Source organism: Eptesicus fuscus, chromosome 14 (genome assembly GCF_027574615.1).
Source record: "Eptesicus fuscus isolate TK198812 chromosome 14, DD_ASM_mEF_20220401, whole genome shotgun sequence".
NCBI lineage: Eukaryota > Metazoa > Chordata > Mammalia > Chiroptera > Vespertilionidae > Eptesicus > Eptesicus fuscus.
In genome coordinates this window covers 31,078,847-31,106,373 of record NC_072486.1, presented here as the reverse complement: position 1 = coordinate 31,106,373, position 27,527 = coordinate 31,078,847, and the positions used below count along the sequence as shown (strand labels likewise).

General features: G+C 41.1%; 1 protein-coding gene across 6 annotated transcripts in view; it reads left to right on the top strand.

Annotated features, from left to right (window-relative positions):
- The first annotated feature begins 4,212 nt into the window (after positions 1 to 4,212).
- Positions 4,213 to 27,527, top strand: part of RUNDC3B (RUN domain containing 3B) — a 102,339-nt gene continuing 79,024 nt past the window's right edge. For all 6 annotated transcript variants that reach the window (XM_054726177.1, XM_008149436.3, XM_054726176.1 and 3 more), the window contains exons 1-2: positions 4,213 to 4,335; positions 19,117 to 19,232. In XM_054726177.1, the coding sequence (XP_054582152.1) occupies positions 4,214 to 4,335; positions 19,117 to 19,232 (238 nt within the window). In that variant the 5' untranslated portion in view covers position 4,213. The remainder of the gene's footprint in view (positions 4,336 to 19,116; positions 19,233 to 27,527) is intronic.

Here is a 27,527-nt window from a genome sequence, read left to right as displayed (position 1 = left end):
TAGACTATGATTTTTTTTTTTTATGGAAGCCTGGGCTAAGACATTAACAATGTCAAAGAAAGTCACATGATCGAGTGGATGTGCCTGGTAAATTCATCATTACCGATCTAAGATGAGTCCTCAAGTATTGACCAGGAGTTCTAGATTTCATTAGTCAACTTATTCTATTACTCATTATAAGAGGGACTAAAACTTTCAGCTGGTGACATTGTCTTTTATTTTCTAGACTAGCGTTCCTGTTGCAGGAAAAATCCTGCAATAGGATTTCCTGCTGCACTCTACCCCGCCTCCGCTCCGCCCTTGTCACCCGCTCCGCCCTTGTCGCCCGCCCCGCCTTCTCCTCCAGCCCGCCTGCTTTTCCCTTCGCCCCTGGCCCTGACTTCACTCCTCCCTTCTCCTCCCCCCTCCCCCTGGCTTGCTTGCTTCTCCGAAGCTTTACTCCCTTCTGCAGCTCTTGGCTTCTTTCGACGCTGTCTTGATATGCAAATTAGCTGCCATCTTTGTTGGGGTAATTTGCATACTCGTCCTGATTGGCTGGTGGGCATGGCTTGGCTGGTGGGCATGGCTTAGGTGTAGCAAAGGTGTGGTCATTTTGCATATTTGTCTATTATTAGATTAGATAAAGCAGAAGCTATCAGATTGGAACCTCCCAACTTTCTAATAATAAAAAAATCAAAACTATAACTGTACCCATACTCCCACCATTCTCTCTAATTACAAGTGAGAATTGGTACCTTCAACCAAAGCTCAATCCAGCCACCTGTGCTTTGAATCCCATTGCTTTTCTGCATTCTCACTTCTAATCATTTTCTCTCTCTCTCTCTTGCTTTTCTAACCTTTCCCTCTCAGTGGTTTCATTCCACCAGCTTTACAATGTACTCAAGTCACTTCCATGAAAAATAATACCATAGGGATAAAATACTAACATCCCTCTACTCAACATTCCCCAATGACACTCCCATCCCTGCCCACCCCCTGACTCTGTACACAACTTTTTACGAGTTATATTATTTTTACTTCCCACTGATGCTTTTACTGGCTCCTATTTGGCTTCCACCTTCATTGTTCTATTGAAACAGTATTTATTGATCTGTGTACATAAAGGCAATTAGCTTTTTGTCCATGATATGAGTTTCAAGTATGTTTTCTCAGGCTGTCATTTTACTTTGGCTTTTGTTTATGGAGAAACTTGCTTTGTGGGTTTTTTAAAAAAGTTTGTGTCTTCAGTTTTATCAATCTTTTCTGAATGGCTGCTAGGTTTGGGTGTACTGAGAAAGTCTACTTCTTTGAGATTAAAATAAAGAATGGTTTGGTAATATCTCTGGCTTATAGCATTTTAGATTTGAGGACATTTTATATGTTATACTTGTAAGTTTGTCTTTTCTGATGAGGATAAAAAGGAGGTTGGGAAAATAGTGAAAGAATATGGTTTGCCCATTCAGTTCTACAGGATTCTTATAGGTTAAATTCGGCATTTACAGTTTTCATTATTTTTACTGTGAGTCTTTCTACATTTCTGAATAGGCTTTGTGCACATGCTCAGATAAATAAAAAAAAAAGAATTGTAACATGCCAAAAGAAGTTCAGAAAGCAGTGTGAAAATCATGTGGTTCTACAGTAGTTTTATACTTTGTACTGGATATAATTGATTAATTATCTTCAGAATAGTAATCTAGAGAAAGAATGTGATCCAGCACATATTGCTCAGGAAAATTAAGAAATTCGCTTTATCAAATAAGGCCCCCAGGTGGTAGTTTAATGACAAACTGTACATACAAACAATGGCTTGTTTTAAAGCAAAATCTTGTTCACCAAGTACCAGTGTCAACTGAATCCCTCTAAAAGCAAATGTGAAAGATAACATTATTACCTGATCATCTAAGATACTGTTTTACCAAGATTTTCGTCATAGTACCAATAACATTAGTACGTACTTGAGTCTAGAAAGCTAATTTTGAGAATAATTACACCTCACTTTTCTCTGTTTGACATGATCATTTGGTTTTGTCTTCTTGGTGTTTCAGGTGTATGTTTGCTCCCTCCCCCAGGACAAACCAGCTGGGTGTCTAGGAGTTTTCTCGATAATTGATGGCTTTCCACTCTTCTCCCTGTGCAGTTTTAATGTGTGTTTAAACAACAACTTCAATTTACGCAGTGTTTGCCAGTGTAAATATTTTGCTGAGACCGCCTGCATAGCCAGTGCATCTGCTTCCTGGTGGCTACTTCTGAATTCAAAGTTTTGGGGGAGCAAGAAGAGACAAGTTAAATGTCAGTTCCTGGGAGGGTAATCCTCCTTATGAGTCTCTATGTCTCTATAGAGCAGACAAGAAATGCTTGGGAACTAACCTAGAAAACCCTCCTGCTTTTATTGGTAAAATACAAAATGCAAAGTCTGTCTAACTTATTTTCTTATAATTTTAATATAAAATCAAATTTATTTGTTATAGTATTAGTTAAGGCAAATATATTTTTTCCTGCACACAAAGTTTTATATTATTGTGACTATATTTAGTAGCTGAAAGGGCTCAGTCTTTGCCCCGATGATTTAAAATAGAGATTAAAAAATTGTTACAACATCGGAAATTAGTAGTCTACAGTGTCATTACACGAAATTTTGTATTTTGAACGCATTCAACATTGAGTATCTCCTGTAGGACTGTGTATAATATACATGTAATATACATAAAGTGTGGAGATATCCACACTAAACTATATATCCTGTAACATTCTTTGAGAGAAACTGCAAAACCAGAGGCGAAAGTTATATGGATTTTGGAGCCACCCAAACCAAAATTTCAGTAGAATAATGCCAAAGGTGTCTTCAAGTTACGTTTAATAAGTGTTTATTGAGAATCTGTTCTTTGCACAGCGCCCTGCTAGGTAGGTCCCACAGGGATATGCAAAGGGAGGTGAACAGTCCCATCAACTTAGGTGGGTGCCAGAGAACGCAGGGCCGGAAGCTAGGACCTCCCTGCTAGTAAGACTGGGGGGACGGGGAGGGAGAAGCTCTGGAAAAGTGGGCGCTAGGTTCTGAATCCGAGTGACAAGGTAGCATCCCTACCTCTCTCAGGGAGCACCCTGGAGAAGACCAAACTGCCAGTAGGCTCACCGCTCCCACCCAATTCCGGGGTCCCTGCCCAGGACAGAAGGGTGCAGGGAGAAGACTGGGCTCCGCGCTGGTTTTTACGTGGGCACTCTTGGCTGCAGGCAGTGCTGGGGTGACCTGGAGGGTCAAGAAATCCCACCAGCAGACACCCCAGGACGGATATATTACACGAGCTATTTGTAGCTGTGTTTCAGTCCAGCGGAGAGCATTTGGACAAACCCCTCTTCCTTCCTGGGAGTCAGGCCCTGAGGTCGGGAGCAAGAGCCAGCGCTGCTGCATTCTTGGCGCCTTAGCTGCAGATGCCACAGAATTTGGGAGTCGGTTTCCAGGACAACCATCAGCCATTTAAAGCTAGAGATCCCAGCAGTTAAAGCTAGGCTCCAGGTAAGGGTCCGTCATCAGCTCGGGTCTCCCCGCGGCCCCGCATCCCACAATCCCCGCGCCAACAGCCGCGCGGCTCCCCTGCGTGCCGACTGTCAGCACCGAGCCGGCGGCGAGCGCGAGCCCCGCGTCTTGACAGCTGCCCACGCGCCAGGGCGGAGCTGGAGCGCGGTGCTTTTAAGGTCCGGGCGGCAGGCCCCGCCCCCGGAGCCCCACGATTGGCTCCAGGGGTGGCGTTGGCGGATAGGTGCAGGGAGGGCGGGGCTGCGCGCGGGCGGCCCGCGGTGTCAACCGGCGGCTGGGGCTAGGGAGGTAGCGGCGGCTGAGTGCGGGCGGCTGGGCGTGTGGGGTCGGCGGGCACGTGCGCGCGCCGGCAGCCGAGGTCCCGCGGGAAGTAGCGGAAGGCCCGACGCCGACCCGCACGCGTAGCCCGGCTGTCGGCGGCGCGCGCGAGGGCGAGGGGGTGGTGCGTGCGTGTGTGCGCGTAAGTGTGTGCGCGTGAGTGAGTGTGTGTGCGCGTGAGTGTGTGCGCGCGTGTGTGTGTGTGTGTGTGCAGCTCCGGTGCGGAGCTCGAGTCGTCAGTCCCCCGTGCGAGTCCCCGCCGTCTTCTCCATCCTCCCCGCGTCCCCGCAACCCCTTGGTCGCATCCAGAGGGAGAGCCTGGAAGAGGTGGGGGTGGGGCGCGCGGGGTGGCACGAGACAAAAGGGTCGCGGGGTCAGCTGGCCATGGCTTCCCGGAGCCTGGGGGGCCTGAGCGGGAGCCGTGGCGGGGGCGGCGGCGGCGGCAAGAAGAGCCTGAGCGCCCGCAATGCTGCGGTGGAGAGGAGGAACCTGATCACCGTGTGCAGGTACGGGCGGCCCGTGGCTCGGGGTGACGGGAGGGGGCTGCCTGAGCCCGGGGCTGGGGGACGCGAGACCACCCCGCGGCAGCCCTGCGCCCCAGCCTGTGCGCACCGGGTGTACCCGCGGGCCCGCGCGCCCCCAGACGGGCGGGGGTCCGGGCACTGCCGAGGCCCCGGACTTTCGGTCAGTTCCAGGGCTGCCCGCGGCCGAGGGTACGGTTTGGGGCGGGGCTGGGGATGGGTTTGTTTTGAATGTGCCATCTCGAGTCGAGAGTAACACAGGAGGGAGGGCAGGGGGGGAGCTCTTTGATTTCGTGCGTGTTCAGCTGTCAGCCAGCTTCTGGCGAAGTAGTCGTTCCTGTGGTGATTGTGTGCTGTGTTGCCTCAAAACCAGTGTGCATTCTGTGTTTGTTTTGGCCTGTTTACATATATTAAGTCATTTCATGCCGCAGGTCTTGAGTGCCTACTGCATGCCAGCGTGTGTGTGTGTGTGTGTGTGTGTGTGCGCGCGCGCGCGTGCTTCCTCTCCACTTTGAATTGCAGTGCTGGTGCTGTGTCTGCAGTTGTTAGCAAGAGTGGGACTGGGGAGGACACCTAGGCTCCGTTCCAATGGTTTAGTCCAAGTTCTGCCTTTCCTCACATGTTTTCTAATTATGAGTGCAGTATTCCTTTACAACATATAGAGACGTAAAGGGAATAGTTACTATTTACAAAAGGAATTACCATCTGTAAAAGGAATAGTTACTGCCTACAATAACTTATTTTTAATATGCTGATATATTTTCTTTAAGTCTTATTTATGAGTAGTAAAAAAAAAAAAAACTGAAGTCCTAGGCATCCATTTCTTAGGAACTTCTTTGAACAATTAAGTTGTTTTAAATTTACTGTACTTTGTTCAGTAAAACCCCTCATCATCAGCCATCGATAATCCTCTAAGAATCAAAGATGATGAAACCTTTTCGTCCTTTGCAGTTTATATCTATATTTTTCTTTTTCTTTGTGTAAAAAAAATGTGTTTAGCATCTTAAGCCAAATATAGATATTTATACTAGGATGTATATTTAATGATTTTGAGTGACTTTTTGTTTTTAACTTGGACTATTACAAATGTTCACCTTGCCTGCCTCACTGACTGTTATGGCACTGGGGTTGCCAACAGTAACATTATATGAAATCTTTTAAATTTACCATTTGTGCAGTCTAGGATGCAACCTTTTGAGGAAGATGGGCTGTATTAAAGTTTTTAAACTTAGGGAAATATTTTTTAAGTTAGGTAGATAGAACAATTTTCTTACCTTTATTTTACAGCTATTCAAAAGAATGAGTTTTTTAAAAAGAGGATGGTCTCAAGCAAGTTCCAACATATGCAGTGCTTCTTGGGCTAATGTATTTCATAAAAGCTTCATCAGAGTTAACCTTCACAGGACAGCAACCTTGTCTGCTTTTTGCTGACTCTTTTTTAAAAAAATTCTTTCTACTATATATAGCATATGACTCTCAGCAAATATTTATTGAATTAATAAATTCAGTGGTTGGTACTATTCCTTTTGCTTCTCCATTTTTTGTCTGGTTTTAGGTCATTTAATGTTCATTTGTTCCCTCTTCAGAGGCAGTTAAGAGAAGACAGGGACTTGTATCTCAACCTCATTTAAATTATATTTTAAGTTTAAGAAATTTCAGTCATTTCTCACTGATTTGTGTGGATAACTTTCTGAGCTAGCTGTATTTTTTTATTTGCATAATTATTCTTTTCTACTGTGAAATAAATATATTTGCTACTTTAGTTACAGTTTACACATAATCTTAGTATTGTAGCTAAAATAAATTTCAATTTCTGGCTTAGATTTCAACCTTTGTATTTATGTATGTGGATAATATTATTAAGGCTGTTCTTTATGTCCAAATAGTTGATGGTGCATATAAATGATCATCCATGTCTAGTAAGGAGATCTCTGATAGGCTTTGTCTAAAAGGCTTTTACTTTTTAGAAAAAAAAGTCACTGTAGGTCATTTGGCTGTTTTAAATAGCCCCACTTAAAGTTCAGCAAAATGAACAAATCAATATTGATGCGTTTCTGTTGCTTTTCTCTGCCTTTCAGAGTTGCCAAACTCTGAGTATCTCATCCATCTCTAGTAATGAGTTTGTCTTAATTTTTACATATCAAATCAGAGGTGGTTTGATATTTACATTGGGAAGTTGGTTTAATGGAAATATAATTCACTTCTAAGTTTACTCGTCTTTAAATAATTGTATGTCTTTTAACAAGCCATGCAACCTTCCCATTTTCCAGTTTTCTTGTGTGTAAAATAACCTTGGACTAGATCATTGCTAACCTTCAATGACAGCCCTAAAATTAAATAAATAACCTTCAAGCAGAGTGTGTTCATATTTGTTTTTGAATTTCTCTAAATATGAGCAAGGTAATGGTAGGCATATGTTTAATGGTAGATAGATCAGGCATGTGCCTTTTTGTCTATAAACAAAAACATTTCATTTTGTAATTCTCTAATGATGTTCTGGAAAAATTGAACAGTTTACCAAACCAAACCAAGTAAAACCACCCCCTGGACCCACACTGCCATGCTTGTGTATCTATTAATACTTACACAGTAATGTTTTTCCTTACTCCTTAAACAGTTTAGGCATACTCTCCATTTAGGTTTAAAACGTCATTATACAACCGCACAGTTCTTTAGGTTTAAAAAACATCTCACAGAAGAACTATATTACTAGAGCTCACTTTCCCTTTCTATCAAGGGCTGAGACTGTTTCCCCTCCTGGGCGGGGAGCTGACACTGACTCCCTGGAGCAGACCAGACTAGAGCAGAGCTGTCTAGCTGGAAAGGGGCCTCCCTCCAGGGCTTTCTGGCCCCAGGACCTCTGCACAGGGCTGCTCCATCGCCATGCTGTTCTCATAGTCCTGTTGTATTTCAGCTGAGCTGTTTGCACCGAATAACGTTTCCTTCTTCACCCCACCCCAAGTTGGAGATTCCTGTTGGCATTGACTGGGTGCCAATAACCATTGGCTGACAGTTGTCATCGTATTTTAGTAGAATCTTTAGGGTTCTTTCTATATAGCAGGGGTCCTCAAACTTTTTAAACGGGGGGGGGGGGGGCGGGGGGGCGTTCACTGTCCCTCAGACCGTTGGAGGGCCGGACTATAGTTTTTTTAAAAAAACTACGAACAAATTCCTATGCACACTGCACATATCTTATTTTGAAGTAAAAAAACAAAACGGCAAAAACATGTGGCCCGCGGGCCGTAGTTTGAGGACGCCTGCTATATAGTATCATGTCATATGCAAATTTTACTTCTTCCTTTGCAATTTTGATGGGTCTTATTTATTTTTTCTTGTCTGATTTCTGTGGCTAGTGAAGGTCACTTTTTAGAACTACTTGAACAGTGCCTGCAGCCTGCCCTTCCCCCTGCCCTTCCCCCACCCCCCGCAGGTCCTGCTAGGGGCACCATGGGCAGGTGGACCTCCAAGGCACCAATAGGAGCTGGGCAGGGTTTGGTGGTAGAAGCATGAGGACAGGACAGGGATTGGGGCACAATCTGGGGGCTGGCACGAGGGCTGTGAGTCCTGCTGTGCAGAGGCCTGGCCACCACAGCACCCCCATCAAGTGAGCTATGTCTGGAGTATTTCATTTTGGGAGATGCTAATGTAAATGGCATGTGTTTTTCATTTCAAATTCCACTTGTTTGTTGCTGGCATATAGGAAAGTGGGAAAAAAACAACACACCCAATATTGCTATACTTTGAACTTTAGAATTGGGTTGTTTGATTAGGTAGGATCATGGGATTGGATGGAATTGAGCTGAATTTTGGTTCATTGTGATTGTATATGTAATTATTTATTGAGGTATTTTCAGTGAAAATTTATGTGTTGTAGACTAAAAATATTTGGGTGATATTTATCTCAACAAATAAGTGCAGTTTTATCATATTTTTCATAGAGTGTGGTGGAGAGAAAATAGGTCATTTGAGGCATCTAAATATCCTACACTCAATTCTAAAATATTCATAGATTGACTTTGGTGCTATATGTCAACTAGTATTATTTTCCCTGCATATTCTCTTCATTTAGAACTTTGAAAAATTAAATTTTAAGGCCCTTCAGGTATTTTCTAAAACCTTTATTCTTCATCCATAGAAAATCAGGTATTATTCATTTTTTTCTGTTATTTTCAAGCTTCATAGGTTATTGAAAAGCCCATATATTCCTTTGATTTTAGTTCTTTTGATAGAGAGAATTAAAATCTAAATTCTCTTTCTATGGCTTTAACATTGTTTTATGAGGACAATATTAAAATGTATATATTTAAGTATGTATGCATACCAGTTTGAAGAATAAAATTTGTTAAACTCTTAAATTAATATTTAAAGAGAAACTCCCCCTCACAAAGTCATAATTTTCCTGTCTTGTGGCTAGAGGACCAATGAGTGATTTAAGGAGATAGTGTGATGAGCTAAGCAGAGTGGAGACAAATGATGGTTTTAAAAATAAAATACTTTTAATAACAGTTACATAGTTGTTCTTAGTTTTCTATTGGTCAGGATATTATTTCATAACTTGAATGTTATTTCAAATAACAGAAACACCTGATATTTCCAGTGTAGTCATAGAATGAAGTGTTCATATTTTCCATGTAACTAAGGTTTGAGTTAAACTTAAAATTCTCCCTTCAACTATAGTGCTTTACTCAGCATTTATTGTGGAGTACAGTCTTCTATATAACTGCAGCTTCCAATTTAAGTGTTCAGATTTAAACCACAGTAAACAATAATATTTTAAGCATTTTGGATGAATTACCCATTTTCCTACCCTCTTTAAAAAGACTGTGTAGCACAGTATAACCTTTATTGATGTTCTTACTCTTGGCCTGTTTCTATGAATGTGTCCTGTGCAGTAGCTGCTCTTGGAGATTCCCAAGATACATAGAGCTTTTTGCTACATGACCCCAAAAGATTGTTTGGAATTCATCTGCTTTTGCATATGCTGTCTCCTCTTACCAAGTTAGCTGTTATTTCTTACAACTCTGCCTGTATCTAACAGCTCTTTTCTTTCTGCTTGCTCCATCCTGTGTTTCCATCCTGACTTGCTCATTATGATTGGTTGTGAACTAGGAAAGAAGATAAGTAAATTTATCATGTGTTCAAAAAAAAGACAAAAAGCACCCAGAGGCCCGAGTTAAGTGAGGGAGCTTTAGCACTCTGAACTTCTTAACATTCTGGTTGCTGAATAATAAGAAAAAAGTCAGTTCCTATGTTTGAAGTTGGTGGATGAAGTGCAGGTGATATGAAATGTTACTGAATATTATTGGTGATATAATCCTTTAAGTTACTTTAAATTCATTGACTTACTCTTCTTGTTACTGCTTGCTTTAGTATGCCTCATAAGACTTCATACCTTGGCAACAGTGAATTAATATTTTTGGCTAAAACTCTGTCATGCTCTATGTAATAGAACTTTGGGTTGGGACTTGGATCAACATTAGTTATGTTGCTTTGGAGCAGATTCAGTATTCTGAAAGATTCTTAGAATTCTAATAGTAGGTGTTCACAATGGAGGTAGGGTGATCAACTTTTCAGGTACTGGTTCTAGGTAGTCTTTACAATATTCATAGAAGGTCATTATCTCTTCCCCTAGCTAAAACTGGGTTCATATTCAAATGACAGCAGAGAATAGGTGTGCCCTGCACCTTTTCTAGAAGGTATTGTCTTAACTTCACCGCTGATGGGTAAATGTCAGCAGCTCAGTTGAGAGATAAGATATTCAAGGAAGAATATGTGAAACTTATCCACTCTTATAAGACTGAGGCCTTACAGGCTTATAAGATATATGTTTGGGTCAGTAAAATCATTGGAGAGCAGCTGGATATGTAGACTGCATTGATTCGCACTCTCCTGTCCCCATTGCTTTTGCCCAGTTGTGCATTGGTAAGATTACATCCGCCTACCTACAGTGAGGGTCATCAGAAGAAGCAATCACAGAGGGTCTTCTTGAAGTTGTTGTCAAGAAAATTGTTTATTATGTCAGAAAGTATCTTCTTTTGTGGAGATTTCTATGAGAAACATCTGTCTTATTTTAATGCCAATAATTGTCTCTCTAGGCCAGGCGTCCTCAAACTACGGCCCGCGGGCCACATGCGGGTGTTTTTGCCGTTTTGTTTTTTTACTTCAAAATAAGATATGTGCAGTGTGCATAGGAATTTGTTCATAGTTTTTTTAAAACTATAGTCTGGCCCTCCAACCATCTGAGGGACAGTGAACTGGCCCCCTGTTTAAAAAGTTTGAGGACCCCTGCTCTATGCAATTGCTTTATATCTACTGAGCCCAAATGAATGTATAAATGACAACTTCTCTTTTTTCTCATTCTGCTATTAGAAATTTTAGTGTTAAATCTGTGGCCAACCTCTAAAACTGATACTGATCATCATAGTAATATATTTAGCCTATTCCAACTATAATGAATAGGGAAATGAAAAAATGTAAAACATTTATTTAGTACACTGTAATTTAAAACATTAGAAATATTGAGAAAGTTTCTCCTTTATCAAGAGCAGTTTGAACACTATGCTGTAAACCTGAAACTAATCTGTCTATCTATACTAATAAAAGGGTAATGTGCTAATTAGACCAGACATCTTCTGGACGTCCTTCCGGACAAAGCCACGGTGGCATGGGCCGAGGCAGAGACGGGGGCAGTCAGGCCGGCAGCGGGGAGCAGTTAGGGGGTGATCAGGCTGGCAGGGGAGGGCGGTTAGGGGGCGGTCAGGCAGGCAGGCAGGAGAGTGGTTAGGAGCCAGCAGTCCTGGATTACGAGAGGGATGTCCTACTGCCGGTTTAAGCCCGGTTCCTGAGGGATCGAGCCTGAACCAGCAGTCGGACATCCCCTGAGGGGTCCCGGATTGGAGAGGGTGCTGGCCAGGCTGAGGGAACCCTCCCCTCCTCTGTACACTAATTTCATGCACTGGGCCTCTAGTCTATATATAAAAGCCTAGGTGACGGTTAAAACTGGAGGATCGGACTACTGGCCAGTAGCTATGATGCGTACTAACCATCAGGAGGCAGATGCTCAACACAGGAGCACTCTCACAGCTAACCTCCCACTGCCGGCCAATCTCCCTCGGTCTCTCCCCCTGGCCGGCCGGCCCCGATTGCAGGCCAGGTCGAGGAACCCAACCCGTGCACAAATTTGTGTACTGGGCCTCTACTAAAAAATAAAAAATAAAGAGTAGTTTGAATAGTGCTTTCCTTCTCATTGTATAACTTAAAATATGGAATGAGCATATTTTTTTTATGCTGTGGCAAATAGTCATATTCCCTTCTAGGTTTAAATCAGTTTCCAACACTTAGTCCTTAGCACTTTCAAAGTTGTGAAAACCTCTCAAATATGAAGTGGTTTGTTGATGTCTCTTCTTTTGGGACATCTTCATCCTTTCGTCACAACCACTTTATTCATTTATGTTTGCCTTCAATAAGTTTCTCTGGCTGCATATCTAAATTACCTTGAACAGAAGAAGCAGTGTCGTCATTCCCATGATCAACTATTTCTTCTATAACTCCATTTATGTCTGATTCAAATTTCACTTCTAGCATTATCACTTTCCATTTCTCTGCCATGTTTTCATCTTTGTTGGCCCATCACTTATCAATAATTCATTTTCATAAAACAAATGTGGCTTTATCACCAGGAGACAAGAAGGCAACGCAGCTATAGGCTTTGATTTCTGTGCATGAACTAATAACGGTGCCAAGTGACCAGTCCTAGACAGACTTTGAAAAAAGTGATGTGATTGGTCACTCATCAAGACCTATATTTGTTATTTACATAGTGATACACGAACTAGAGAACTATCAACAAATTTTATTTTATGCAATTACTCACAGTTAACATATAATAGTATTCTAATAGGAACCATGTTGCTATGAGACTGGTATTATTTAATTGTGGTAACTGAAATTAGTGCATATTGGAAATATGCAAAGTATGGATTGAATTATTTATTAATTACAAACAAAATAAACCCATTACATGTTAGCATAGATAATATATTTTAATGAAAACTATTATTTTTCCAAAATAACAAAATGGCAGGAATAGCACTGTTTTACATCTTTGTAAATATCTTTAATGTTGTGTTTAATAGAAGATAACTAGATTCTCATAGTTATCTTCTATTTCAGTCTATTCTGATATACTAGCGGTCTGGTGCATGAAATTCGTGCATGTGGGGGGTGTTCCTCAGCCCGGCCTGGACCCTCTCCAATCCGGGACCCCTTGGGGGACATCTCTCTCACAATATGGGACCGCTGGCCCCTAACCACTCACCTGCCTATCTGCCCTCCCCTGCTAGCCTGGTTGCCCTTAACTGCTCTCCCTTGCCGGCCTGATCACCCCTAACTGCCTCTGCCTCGGTCCCCACCACCATGGCTTTGTCCAGAAGGAAGTCAGACATCTGGAAGATGGCCAGTAGACCCAGTCTAATTAGCATATTACCTTTTTATTAGTATAGATTATATAGGATAGGATTGCTTAAATGGGGGGGAGGGGAGAGAGCCTTTTTCAGCAGAAGGAGATGGTTTTGGCAGACAAAAAATACATAACCCCTATATCTGGACTGATAGCCAGCCATATGCACTGCCAAACTGGTTATTAAAAAATTGAACTGCTTTCTTATACCTTATACCCGTGGTCTGCAAACTGCGGCTCATGAGCCACATGCAGCTCTTTGGCCCCTTGAGTGTGGCTCTTCCACAAAATACCACAGCCTGGGCGAGTCTATTTTGAAGAAGTGGTGTTAGAAGAAGTTTAAGTTTAAAAAATTTGGCTCTCGAAAGAAATTTCAATCGTTGTACTGTTGATATCTGGCTCTGTGGACTAATGAGTTTGCTGACCACTGCCTTATACCAAACAGCTGTTGCCCTTAAAACCTCTCCTCAGCCCCCACCTTAGGTTCTGCCTTTGTAGTTCACCCAGATTAGGTTCTGATTGTTCAGTTTCTGTGCCAGTCAGCCTCAAAAGCTCTGCCTCCTAGGCAGCCATTGGCTCCTTTGGGAAATTCAGAACAGTCCTGCCTTCACATTGGCACCAGCCCTTCAGTCGCCCCCAGTTCACTATCGGGTGTATCTCTGACCACTCTGAGAAGCAGCACCTCAGGTCTGTGCTGATGGCAATTTTGAATTCTCATCCCTGACATAACCTTCGTACAGTGAGCTCCATGAAGGCAAGCATTTGTCTTGTTCATTCTTAGTTCACTCATAGACTTTACCTGTGTCTATACATCTATGCTGGCACCGCATAGTGACGGGTTGTTTCAGTTGTCACGGTCACTGCCTTTTTATGTATATAGATACCATGTAGTCTCTGGAAAACTCCAAAATATGCTTGGTAAAAAGTGGGAACCCAAAAAAGCAAACTATGTCTTATAATTGTTAAGAAAATAATTTTGACCTTTCAGACCTGTGAAAGGGTCTGGGTCTAAGAGTAGACTTTGCGATTCTTTATATACAATGAAATCACTTTTATATTATACAAATAGAATGGTAGTAATTATATATCCTTGAGAAAATAATTACTCAAATAATGTTCATTCTCTTTTGTTTCTGACAAATAACCTTGACTAAGAAAAGATGAGATAGTACCATGTAGTTAAACATTAATCTATCTGCAACAACAACTGGAGTTCAATGAAGGAAGCTATTACATAAAAGGAAAAAAATCTAGGAAGTAACATTGATGAAGTTGCTCTCTTGTACCAGAAACATAGTTAATTTAGAGAAACACTAGATGAAATGCATGACTAAATGAATAGAAGTAAAAAGGTAAACAGAAAACAGATTAAAAAGGGACTTGAAAACTTATTTTTATTTCTTATGTCCATTTCACCAGAAAAATGTTATGTTGCAAATCCTCAGCAAACTTTGAGGATAATACAACAGAAAAATGTTGCAAATCCTCAGAAAACTTTGAATAAGAATAATTAAGTATGATGTTCTTATCCAGTAAGATATAAATTTTTAGGAAAAGTGTCCCTAAAATGAAAAAACAAAAACCACACATCTTCACCTCCACCTTTGGCCTTAATGGAAGGAAACTTCTGAATATCAGAGTGTTTTTCTCTAATCTTTATTAGGTGTAACAGAACAGGAAAAGCTGACTCTGCAATCACAAAGTAGGCGTAAACTACTACTTTAGAAAATTACAGTATCTCAGATATTAATGCACATTGGTGAAATAAACTGAAAACTAACAAAGTGCTTATTTCATCAAAAGAGCTAGGTTAGAATTCAACCACCTATAAGAGTCTGATAACATTTTAGTCACTATTGTCCTTCAGGACTAATACAAAATTACCTAACAAATTACCTATTTCATAAAATGCAATAGCAATGGAGAGTAACATGTACATTTTTGTAGCATCCAGAGTCATATACAGATCAATTAGTAGTCAATAAAATAGGAGTCTTTTTTCATCATGTTATCAGTAGTTTATATTCCTATAGAAGACAATATCTGTATGACAAAAATCTAAGAATGCTGAATTACTTTTAACTCAAACTCTCCCTAAAAACTAAAACAAAAGCAAAATCTAAATATCACAAAGCATATAATTTCTGTTATTTCCAAGCAGAAAGATATTTTCAGGGTGAAAAAGCAGTTTAAGTAATTTACAATATATCAAAATGAATAATGCAGAAAAAGCATATTTCTCAGATTTGTTTAATCAATTATACCCTGTTCTCCTGCCAACACAAACCTAAATTTCAGAAGGTGAATTAGATCCTTAAGTCTAGCTAGCCAAGTCTTCCCACTCACCACTTCTCTAGAATTGTGTAGCTAGCTCCATAATTCCAGAATCTTTTTGTCCACAACACAGTAACTAGCTAAGATGTGCTATAAAAACCAAATCTGTAAAACGAATTTTAATACATTTAAAAAATATCACACAGATGCTGAGCTATTTCCTGATAATGATGATGTTAATATTAGTCATCTATTTCTTGAAGAGGACTGGTTTTCAAATAATAAAATGATAATTTGATGAGTGTCTAAAAATATCAAATCAAGTCTAAGTAATAGCTTTTACATAAGAACTTGAAAAATATAAAAATTACATAAAATGTTCTTATAATTAAGTGCAGTTCTTTTTTTAATAAATATTTTTAATTTTTCAATTACAGTTGATGTACAATATCATATTACCTTCAGGTACACAACCCGGTGTTTAGAGATTTATATAACTTATGAAGTGATCACCGCAATAAATCTAGTCTCCATCTGACACCATACATAGTTTTTACAATATTATTATTTTTAATCCTCACCTGATTTTTAGAGAGAGTGAAAGAGAGAGGGAAAGACAGAGAGAAATATTGATGTAAGAGAAACACAGGACCTCGGCTGGGGAGGACCCTGCAAATGAGGTCTGTGCCCTTGACCGGAATTGAACCTGTGACCCTTTAGTCTGTAGGCCGATGCTCTATCCACTGAGCTAAACTGGCTAGGGGTACAATATTATTGACTATATTCCCTATGCTGTACTTAACATCCCTGTGACTACTCTGTAACTGCCAATTTGTACTTTTTAATCCCATCAACTCTTACACCCATCCCCTCAACCCCCTCCCATCTGGCAGCCATCAAAATATTCTCTGTACCTATCAGCCTGTTTGTGATTTGCCTGTTCATTTGTTTTTTAGATTTCACATATAAGTGAAAGCATATGGCATTTGTCTTTCTCTGTCTGACTTATTTCACTCAGCACAGTACCCTCTAGGTCCATCCATGTTGTTGCAGATGGGGAGATTTATTGATTTTTTTTATAGCTCAGTCATGTTTTATTGTATATATGCACTACTTTTTCTTTATCCATTCATCCATCAATGGACATTTAGGTTGCTTCCATATCTTGGCAATTGTAAATAATGCAGCAATGAATATATAAATGCATATGTCTTTTTGATTTAGTGTTTTGGATTGCTTTGGGTAAATACCCAGAAGTGGAATTGCTGGGTCCTTCTTTGTCTCTTATTATAGCTTTTTTTTTTTAAAAAGTCTATTTTGTATGGTATAAGTATTGCTACTCCAGCTTTTGTTTGTTCATTTGTTTCTATTTTTATAAAATAAATTTTTCCATCCCTTTACTTTCAAGTCTCTGTGTGTCTTTCAATCTGAAGCAAGTCTCTTGTAGACTGCATATGTAAGGATCTGGTTTTGTTATCCATTCAACCACCTATGTTTTTTGAATGGAACCTTTAAGCCATTTGCACTTAAAGTAATTGTTGACACATATGTTTTTATTGCCATTTTATTATTCATATTTTTAATCTTTTTTCTTCTTAAAGAAGACTTTTTAACATTTTTTTTTGTAATTCTGGTTTGGTGGTGATAAACTCCTCTAGCTTACTATTGTCTGGGAAGCTCTTTATATGACCCTTGATTCTAAATTATAACTTTGCTGGGTAGAGTGATCTTGGTTGTAGGACCTTGCTGTTCATCACTTGGAATATTTCGTGCCAATCCCTTCTGGCCTGCAAAGTTTCTGTTGAATAATCAGCTGACAGTCTTATGGGAACACCCTTATAGGTAACTAATTACTTCTCTCTTGCTACTTTGAAGATTCTCTCTTTGTCTTTAACATTTGGCATTTTAATTCTGATGTGTCATGGTGTGGGCCTCTTTGGGTTCATCTTGTTTGGGATTCTCTGCACTTTCTGAATTTGTATGTCTATTTTCTTCTCCAGATTAGGGAAGTTTTCTGTCATTATTTTTCAAATAGTTTTTCAATTACTTCCTCTCTCTTTCTTCCCTCCAGCACCTCCAAGATGTTAATGTTGGTACACTTAATGTTCCCAACGTTCCCTTAAAATGTCCTCATTTAAAAAAAATTTTTTTTTTTTCTGTTCTGATTGGGTGTTTTATACTTTTTTATCTTCCTAATCACTTATTTGATCCTCTGTTTCATCTTCTTTATTGTTAATTCTTTGTAATATATTTTTCAATTTCATGCATTGCCCTGAAGGTATTTATATTTTAACTAGAGGCCCGGTGCACAAAATTCATGCACGGGGGTGTGTCCCTCAGCCCAGCCTGCACCGTCTCCAATCTGGGACCCCTCGAGGGATGTCCGACTGCCCGTTTAGGCCCAATCCTACATCCCTCTCTCAATCCAGGACTGCTGGCTCCCAACTGCTCGCCTGCCTGCCTGCCTGATTGCCTCGAACCGCTTCTGCCTGCCAGCCTGATCACCCCCTAACCACTCCCCTGCCAGCCTGATTGCCCCTCACTGCCCTCCCCTGCCAGCCTGGTCACCCCTAACTGCCCTCCCCTGCAGGCCTGGTCCCCCCCCCCAACTGCTCTACCCTGGAGGCCTGGGTCCCCCCCAACTGCCCTTCCCTGTAGGCCCGGTCGCCCCCAACTTCCCTCCTCTGCCAGCCTGGTCACCCCTAACTGCCCTCCCCTGCAGGCTTGGTTGCCCCCAACTGCCCTCCCTTGCAGGTCTGGTCCTACCCAACTGCCCTCCCCTCCTGGCCTGATCACCCACAACTGCCCTCCCTTGCAGACCAGGTCCCTCCCAACTGCCCTTCCCTCCTGGCCATCTTGTGGTGGCCATCTTGTGTCCACATGGGGGCAGCCATATTGTGTGTTCAAGTGACAGTCAATTTGCATATTACTCTTTTATTAGATAGGATAGATGCCTGGTGCACGGGTGGGGGCTAGCTGGTTTGCCCTGAAGGGTGTCCCAGATCAGGGTGGGGTTCCCTTGGGGCATGGGGTGGCCTGGGTGAGGGGCCTGTGGTGGTTTGCAGGCCAGCCATGCCCCCCCAGCGACCCAAGCGGAGGCTCTGGTATCTGGGATTTATTTATCTTCTATAATTGAAACTTTGTAGCCTTGAGCAGAGGCCAGGTCAGGCCAGGCTGGATGGGGGGGAGCAGGAAGCTTGGCTTCCTTCATCACCAGGGAAACCCAAGCCTCCTGCTCTCTCTGTGGCTGCAGCCATCTTGGTTGGGTTAATTTTCATACTCACTCCTGATTGGCTGGTGGGCGTGGCTTGTGGGTGTAGCGGAGGTATGGTCAATTTACATATTACTCTTTTATTAGATAGGATAAGATAAAGATAGACAACACAAATAGCGGCAGTAAGATAAATTGTAATTGTCTCTGAAGGGAGATACAAACAAAATATTGGTTTGCTAGGAATATGTTAGAGGATAATCCTTCACTGAAATGATGTTATATGAATGGAGTCTTGGAAAATATGTTGATTTTTGGCAGTCAGAAATAGAGATAAAAGACATTCTGATGAGAGAGAAAAGTATAGCATACTCTACATACTTTTAAGTTTCCCTATTTATAGCTCATAAAAACTTTGGATCCCACATATCATGAACACTGGCATCCAAGTTTATTAAATGCTGTGCTTCAAAACTCTTGAAAGCATGCTCAAATTTCTTACAAGTAGTGTCATAGCTTTCAGGTATTTTGGAGTTAATAATTTAGGTCATTTTTTAATTCTGATTTTAATAACTGTGAGGACAGTGAGCTATTCCTAAGGCTTAGCATAGTCAACAGATAGTAAATATATAAATGGAAGGCCTGATATTTCTGTAAATGTTTCTATTTACACAGTGAATTTGAATAGAGGGAGTTTTCAAAATATATAATCTTATAAAGTATTTCTCTAATACCTTCCCAAATTGCTTTCCTCCTATTTTTGCTACTTGGGTGAATAGATCAACTCTGCTTAAAAACAGTAATAATATCCTTTTATTCATAGGTTTTCTGTAAAGACCCTGATTGATCGATCCTGCTTTGAGACAATTGATGATTCTTCTCCTGAATTTAATAATTTTGCAGCTATTTTGGAACAGATTCTAAGTCACCGGCTAAAAGGTAATAGCACAAATGTATTATTTATCTCCCAACAGCTCTCTTTTTAATAAGCTTAAAGTTTTAGAAACGATACAGTCTGGTGTGATTTAGATAGCAACCATGCTAAATCATGAGAAGCATAAAAGTGATTTTAGAATGCATAATCTTTTGTCCTACGTGTCTGGGAAGAATTTCTGTTCTCGGATGTGTACCCATTTCCAGAATGGATTAAAAATACTGAGTGTATACTTTGAAACTCTTATTTATAGTCATAGTAAACTATGATCCATTAGATTTTTTTCATTAGAACATATGTGCAATAAAATAAGTCAGTATAAGAATTTATAAGAAAAGGGTTAAATAATGTCCTTAGCCTATTAGCTCTCCAATACCAACTCCAGATGTTAATAGAATGTGTAACTTCCATAAATTTACTATAATGAAGATTGCTTTAAAATGTTTTGTTCTTTTGTTGTGAAATATGTTTAATGAACATACAGAAAAGTACATATAATATATGGGTTGATTATGGAAGTAATTATAAATTCCCAGTCTCCCAGTCCCCTCTATCCATACTCTGAGATATTCTCACATGATCACAGCCATATTCCTTTCCCCAGGGTAATCATTATCCTGATTGAAGAAATATCATTTCTTCGACCTTGTGTGCTTCCCTGAACCCCTTTTCCTATATGGTTCCATAATGAAGTTGGGATATTTACATACATGTTCATGAATGAGAATGGCTTGTAATTTTTTTCCTTATTGTCTTTGTTGGATTTTGATATCAAGATTTTGCATAAAATGAGTTAAGGAGTATTTCTCTCTGTCTATGTTTTGGATGAGTTGTGTGAGAATTATCTGTTACTGAAAGTTTAACAGAATTTTCTGGTAGAGCCTCTTGGGCTTTAAAAAATTTTCTTCCATGTATATTTTTTACTATCATTTTAAAAAACGACTCATTCACACTCTTTAATTTCATGATACTATTCAGGTTTGGAAAATTATAACTTTATAAAAATTAGGTTGTTCATAAATCATGTTCTTTTAACATTATATAGTTTTACTAATTTTTAAAAATTGACTTGAATCAATTACCAACACAGTGGTATATTAAAATCTCTTTCTGAGATAGTGGATTTCTCTATTTCTTCTTATAGATCTGTAAATATTTCCTTTGTTTTTGAGACCATATCCTTAAGCACATAGAAATGTAAATTTATTAAGACTTTTTGATAAATTGTAACTTTAATCATTATAAAGTGACCTTTTTTTACTCTTTTTTGGTATAAAGTTTATTTTGTCTGCTCTTAATATAAATAAATATTTTTTGTGTTTAATATAAAAATAATAAGTATATTAATTGCCACAAGTAAGGAGCAGAGTCACTTTCTATAAGTAATTAAAATAAAAGATTAAAATAAAAGGTAGCCCATCTTAAAGATTAGTAGATGGTATTTTAATCAATTTACAAAGACACATCTAGGCATTAAATTTGATTGCTTAATCTCTGCTTCATTAAACTTTGGAAAAGTTTTAGTAGTAAGTAGGTTAAAAAGAGGTATGGGAAAATAAATGCTCCACTTTGGTTTTCTTAAAATAAATCCATAAATACATTTACATCAAAAATGTAAATCTCAAAATTTAAAAGGGAAGATGGGAGCTATATTCTTTCAAAGTTGTAAAATATTTTAATTAAAAATATAGATCTGTAAAATATAGCTGATAATATCAAGATATCCTATCTAATAATAGACAAATATGCAAATTGACCATATCTCCAACACACTCACAAGCCACGCCCACCATCCAATCAGAGCGAGCATGCAAATTAACCCAAACCAAGATGGCTACAGCCACAGAGAGCAAGGTTTCCTAGGTAACAGAGGAAGCCAAGCTTTCCGCCTGCCCTGGCCAGGCCTAAGCCTCCACTCAAGCTACAAAGTTTCAATTATAGAAGGTAAACAAATTCAAACAAATGGTGGCAGAATGGAGCTTGAGAGAGCAGGCCAGGGTTGCCACCGGCAACAGGGGAAGCAAAGCTTTCTGCACACCCTGGCCGGGCCCACCCGCTTAAGGCAACAAAGTTTCAATTATAACCCCAACACAAATGGCTGCCGGCCTCGGAGGGAGCCCCAGGCTTGGCTCTGCTCCAGGCTACAAAGTTTCAATTGTAGAAGGAAAATAAATTCAAGATACCAGGGCCTCCGCTTGGGTTGCCAGGGGGCATGGCCGGCCTGCAAACCACCACAGGCCCCTCGCTCAGGCTGCCCCACACCCCAAGGGAACCCCCACCTGATCCCAGACGCCCTTCAGGGCAAACCAGCTGGCCCCCACCCCTGTACCAGGCCTCTATCCTATCTAATAAAAAAGTAATCTGCAGATTGATCATCACTGCAACACACAATATCGCTGCCCCCATGTGGTCAAAGATCCTGCCCCCATGTGGACACAAGATGGCCACCACAAGATGGCCAGCAGGAGAGGGCAGTTGGTAGGCACCTGGCCTGCAAGGGAGGGCAGTTGGAGGTGATAAACCCTGCAGGAGAGGGCAGTTAGGGGTGACCAGGCTGGCAGAGGAGGGAAGTTGGGGGCAAATAGGCTGGCAGCAGAGTGGTTAGGGGGGTGATCAGGCTGGTAGGCAGAAGCGGTTAGGGGCAGTCAGGAAGGCAGGCAGGCAAGCAGTTGGGAGCCAGCAGTCCTGGATTGTGAGAGGGATGTCCGACTGCCCGTTTAGGCCCGATCCCACCGGGCAGTCAGACATCCCTTGAGGGGTCCCATATTGGCGAGGGTACAGGCTGGGCTGAGGGACAATCCCCCTCCATGCACGAATTTCATGCACCGGGCCTCTAATCTATCTATCTATCTATCTATCTATCTATCTATCTATCTATCTATAAAAGCCTAAGCAACTGTTAAGACCGAATAACTGGAATGAATGGAACGACTGGTAGACCAGTCGCTATGTCATGCACTGACCACCAGGGGGCAGTCACTCAATGCAGGAACTGCCCCCTGGTGGTCATTGTGCTCCCACAGCCAACCTCCCATGGCCCCTCCCCCTGGCTGGCTGGCCCCCCTGATAGGCCTCGATCGCCGGCCAGGCCAAGGGACCCCACCTGTGCATGAATTCGTGCACCGGGCCTCTAGTTATATAGAATAAATATTAATAAGAATAATAATTTATTACATTAATTTTGTAGTCTAGTCTTCCTAAAGTAAACTTGATCATTAGATGTTTTCTCTTAAGTCTTCATTATCTTTACAACTAGAGGCCCGGTGCACAAAATTTGTACATGGGGGAGGGGGCTCCCCTCAGCCCAGCCAGCACCCTCTCCAATCCAGGACCCCTTGGGGGACAGTCCTCTCACAATCCGGGACCACTGGCTCCTAACTGCTCACCTTCCTGCCTGCCTGATTGCCCCTAACTGGCCCCCTGCCAGCCTGATCACCCCTAACTGCCTCTGCCTGCCAACCTGATCACCCCTAACTGCACCCCCCTCCCTGCTGGCCTGGTCATTCCCCATCCCCCCCCCCCCTGCTGGCCTGGTTTCCCCCAACTGCCCCCCCTGCCAGCCTGTTTGCCCCTCACTGCCACCCCTGCCGGCCTGGTCACCTCCAACTGCCCCCCTGCTGGCCTGATTGCCCCTCACTGCCTCCCCTGCCAGCCTGGTTGCCACCTACTGCCCCCTCTGCCAGCCTGGTTGCCCCACGCAGCCTGCTGTTCGGTCATTTGGTCACCCCTCACTGCCCCCCCTGCTGGCCTGATCGCCCCACGCAGCCTATTTGGTCATCTGTTCGGTTGTTTTGGTTGTGATGGCCCCTTGCTCTTTATATATATGGATATTAAGTATAGTTTCAAATCAGTACTCTGTTTTGGTGATATAACTTATGAGAGTCTCAAATTTAATCTGAAGGTTCTATTCTGTACTTTTTGATGTTAAACAAGTTTTACTATGAGTATTAAATCACAGTTTAACAGTTCTGTGGGTTTGTGAAAAAGGGTTGAATTTAATTACACCGGGAAACAAAATCTGAATTCAGTTAGCCCTTTGCAGTTTAAAAGGTGGTCCATATAATCACTAATGCTTTCCTACTAGAAGTTGATTATTTTGCATTTTGAAATGGTTACTTTTTTCTTATGTTTGCTGTCCTCTATTTCTTAAATTTTCTGACATTAATATATTACCTTTTATTAAAAAGTTTGTTTTAAAGCAAAGGATATGAGAGTATTTTGAGATACTGCCAAGGTTTCTATATTGTGTGGTGATTATAATTTTATATTTTACTTTATAAATTTATAAATGATACCTGACTAAAAATACACAGGTAATATAGTAGAGCCTGATGTTTCTAATGTTCACAAGTGTTGTTGTTTTTTATCAGAAGATCTTAATTCCTGTGACATAGCATTTAACATACGATTGATTCATTCACAAAATACATAAACAACTATCAACAGAAAACAATTAGGCTACGTTGAGATATCCATGCTGAGTGATCACATGGACTCTCTACCACAAACTGGACCCCTTCTGCACACCTGCCTGCTATCTTCTGAGTCATGCCTCAGCAAAATATAGATCGGAGACCTTTAGAATTACGTCTAATGGTGAATGTTATTTCCGAGAAGCCAATGAACTAAACTATGTTGAAAATAGAATCTCTAGTTGATTTATGATGCAAATTCCACTAGTATTATTAAGGCAGTAAGAAAGATGATACAGTAAGATGTGTGTTAATTTTTTAAGCTATGTAAGATTAATAATTCAAAAGTTTTATTTTTAAAAATACATTTTTATTGACTTTAGAGATGAAGGGAGAGGGAGAGAGAGAGAGATAGAAACATCAATGATGAGAGAGGATCATTGATTGGCTGCCTCCTGTGTGCCCCACACTGGGGATCGAGCCCAGGCATATGCCCTGACTGGAAATCAAGCTGTGACCTTCTGGTTCAGAGGTCAATGCTCAACCACTGAGCCATGCTGGTCAGGCAATAATTCAGAACTTTTCAGAAACATTTCCTGTGTGTGTGTGTTGGGGGGCGGGGTGGGCAAGAGGGAGGTTGGGATTGATCAAAAAAGGAAAAAACTCATGGACATGTACAACAGTGTGGTGATTGCCAGGGAGGTAGGGAGTGGAGAGGGAAGAGGGGGTGGGAGGAGGTGGAGAGGGTATTGGGGAGATTAATGGTGATGGATGGAGACTTGATTTGGATGGTGAACACACAATACAGTGTATAGATGACGTGTTGTAGAATTGTGCACCTGAAACCTATATAATTTTGTTAAACAGTGTCACCCCAATAAATTCAGTAAAAAATGCTTTAGATTAAGAATTATAAAATGAAATAACATAAAAAATAAAAACATTTTCTGTAGATCAAATATGGTCACTGTCATTAATATACACCGTATATATTATAGTCAAGGCCCATGATCATTTCAAAATGTGGTCTTATTAATGCACATTAGCATGAGTGCTATTCTTATTCTACCTTCTTCTGAAAGAAATATTGCCAATTTTAAATAGTCACAGCAAAATTTAGATTAGCCAAAACTACCAATTTGTACTTCTTAATCCCTTCATCTTTTTTCACCCAGTCCCCCCATCTCCTTTCCCTCTGACAACTATCAGTTCTCTATGTCTGTGAGTATATTTCCATTTTGTTTATTCTGTTCTTTAAATTCCACATATAAGTGAAATCAGTTGATATTTTTCTTTCTCTGTCTGAGTTATTTCACTAGCATAATACCCTCTAGGTCCATCTATGCCATCACAAAAGGTAAGATTTCAGTATTTTTTACTAGTGGCCCAGTGCACAAATTCATGCACATTGAAAGTGAATTAATTAAAAGAAATATTTGAATATTGTTATTTGTCCTGATCCCCATCCCCTTCCTCTGCCTGCTGGCACCTACCTTGGATGGCCTGGCACCGCCCACTTTCTAGCCCCGCCCCCTGCCGACTGGTCGTTCTGCCGTTTGGTCAATTTGCATATTACCCTTTTATTATATAGGATGGCTGAGTAGTATTACAGTGTGTATATGTACCACAGCTTTTTTATCCACTCATCTATTGATGGGCACTTGGGTTATTCCATATCTTGGTTATCTATAATAATCCTATCTAATAAAGAGGGAATATGCTAATTGACTCTCACACCGTTGCAAAGATGGCGGCACCCACAGCCAATAAGGAGGGAATATGCTAATTGACTGCCCTGCCCTTAAATATGGTGGTGCCCACAGCCACAGGATGGTGGCACCCAGTCCCCTTAGCTCCCCAGCCACCCAGGGCCAGCCTGAGGCGCAGGCAAGTCTCAGATGGCGGCTGCCCAGCCGCCCATGGCCAGCCCGAAGAGCAGGCAAGCCTTGGATGGTGGCTGCCCAGCCACCCAGGACCGCCAAAGACTCAGGTAACCAGGGCCGGCTGAGGTTTGAGCTGCTGGCAGTGGCAGCAGCAGAGGTGTAATGGGGCATCGCCTTCCCCTGATCACCGGGTCGCCTCCTGCCCCTGAGGGCTCCCGGACTGTGAAGGGGCAGGCCGAGCTGAGCAATGCCCCCCTCCAGTGCATGAATTTTCATGCACCGGGCCTCTAGTAAAAGCATAATATGCTAATTAGACCAGATGTCCTTCCAGATGTCCTTCCAGATAAAGCCGCAGGAGGCGGGGGCTCAGGCAGAGGTGGCAGAGGCCCCCAGCCATGGCAGCGGCCGCAGCGGGCTGGGGCCAGGGCCAAGGCCCTTGCACAAATTTTGTTTATTGGGCCTCTAGTTGTAAATAATGTTGCAATGAACATGGAGGTACATATATTCTTACAGATAGTGTTTTGGGTTTCTTTGGATATGTCCATGGAAGTGGAGTTGCTGGGTCATAAGGCATATCTATTTTTAACTTTTTCAGGAACCTCCACACTTGTTTTCCACAATGGTTGCACCAATCTCCATTCCTACTAATAGTGTACTTTTCTCCACATCTTCGCTAATGCTTGTTGTTTGTGGATTATTATTGATGATAACCATTCTGACATGTGTGAGGTGGTATCTTGTGGTTTTGATTTGCATTTTGCTAAAGATTAGTGATGATAAGCAACTTTGCATATGTCTCTTGGCCATTTACATGTCTTCTTTGGAGAAGTGTCTGTTCAGGTCTTCTTGCCACTTTTTAATTGGGTTGTTTGTTTTTTTGGTTTGTTTTTCTAGTTGAGTTGTATGATTTTTTTAAACAAATTTTGGATATTAACTCCTTATGGGATGTATCATTGGCAAATAGCTTCATGCATTTAGTAGGTTGTCTTTTTGTTTTTGTTGATGGTTTCCCTTGCTGTGAAAAAGCGTTTTAGTTTGTTGTAGCATGTTTATTTTTTCTTTTGTCTCCCTTGCCCAGGAAGATGTATCAGAAAAAAAATATTGCTAAGAGAAGTATCTGTGATTTTATTGTCTATATTTTCATCAGGAAGTTTTATTATGGTTTTAGGTCTTATATTTAAGCCTTTAATCCATTTTGAGTTTATTATGGTGTAAGACAGTGGTCTGATTTCATTTTTTGAACTTTTATTTTAAAGCATAATCTTTCTCTTGATCCCACTTCCACTTCTTATACTAAAAACCAGTGTAAATGCCGAATATATAAGTGGGGTGTCTTGTTGAAGCAAGGTGAGGAAATGAGACAGTTTGCCTGCTCAGCAGTAGTTGCACCCCCTACCCCCCCCCTTCCCCCCCCGTGCCCCCGCCCTGCTTTCCAGAACTCCACAGCACCATTTCAGGTAGCACCACAGATAATAGACTAAATATCACTACTCTAGTCTCTCTCCTACTGACATTTCTTACTCGTGGATATGCAGTTGTTTAAATACTGATATTTTTTAGCTTTGGATAGCTAAATAGTCCACATTTTTGTTCAGTTGAGATTGTTAGGAAATTCTATGTATATGAATCCAAACTATCTGACTGTTCTTTCCGTCACCTTTTTCAAATGTGAGGCTAATTAATTTTAAAATATTGCTATTACATAACTCTTTCTCCTCAGTTCCCCCTTTTTTTTCTACTAGATAAGGTATCCCTGGTTCCTTCAATCTTCTGGAATCACCATAATCTTAGTTATCCTTCTGGTGTATCACTGGTTTGTTAGTATTGCTCTTAAAAATCTGGCACATAAACTAAGTAAAATGCTTCAAAGAGGTTCACCTTTGGCCCTAACTGGTTTGGCTCAGTGGATAGAGCCTGTGGACTGAAAGGTCCCAGGTTCGATTCCAGTCAAGGGCATGTACCTTGGTTGTGGGCACATCCCCAGTAGGAGGTGTTCAGGAGGCAG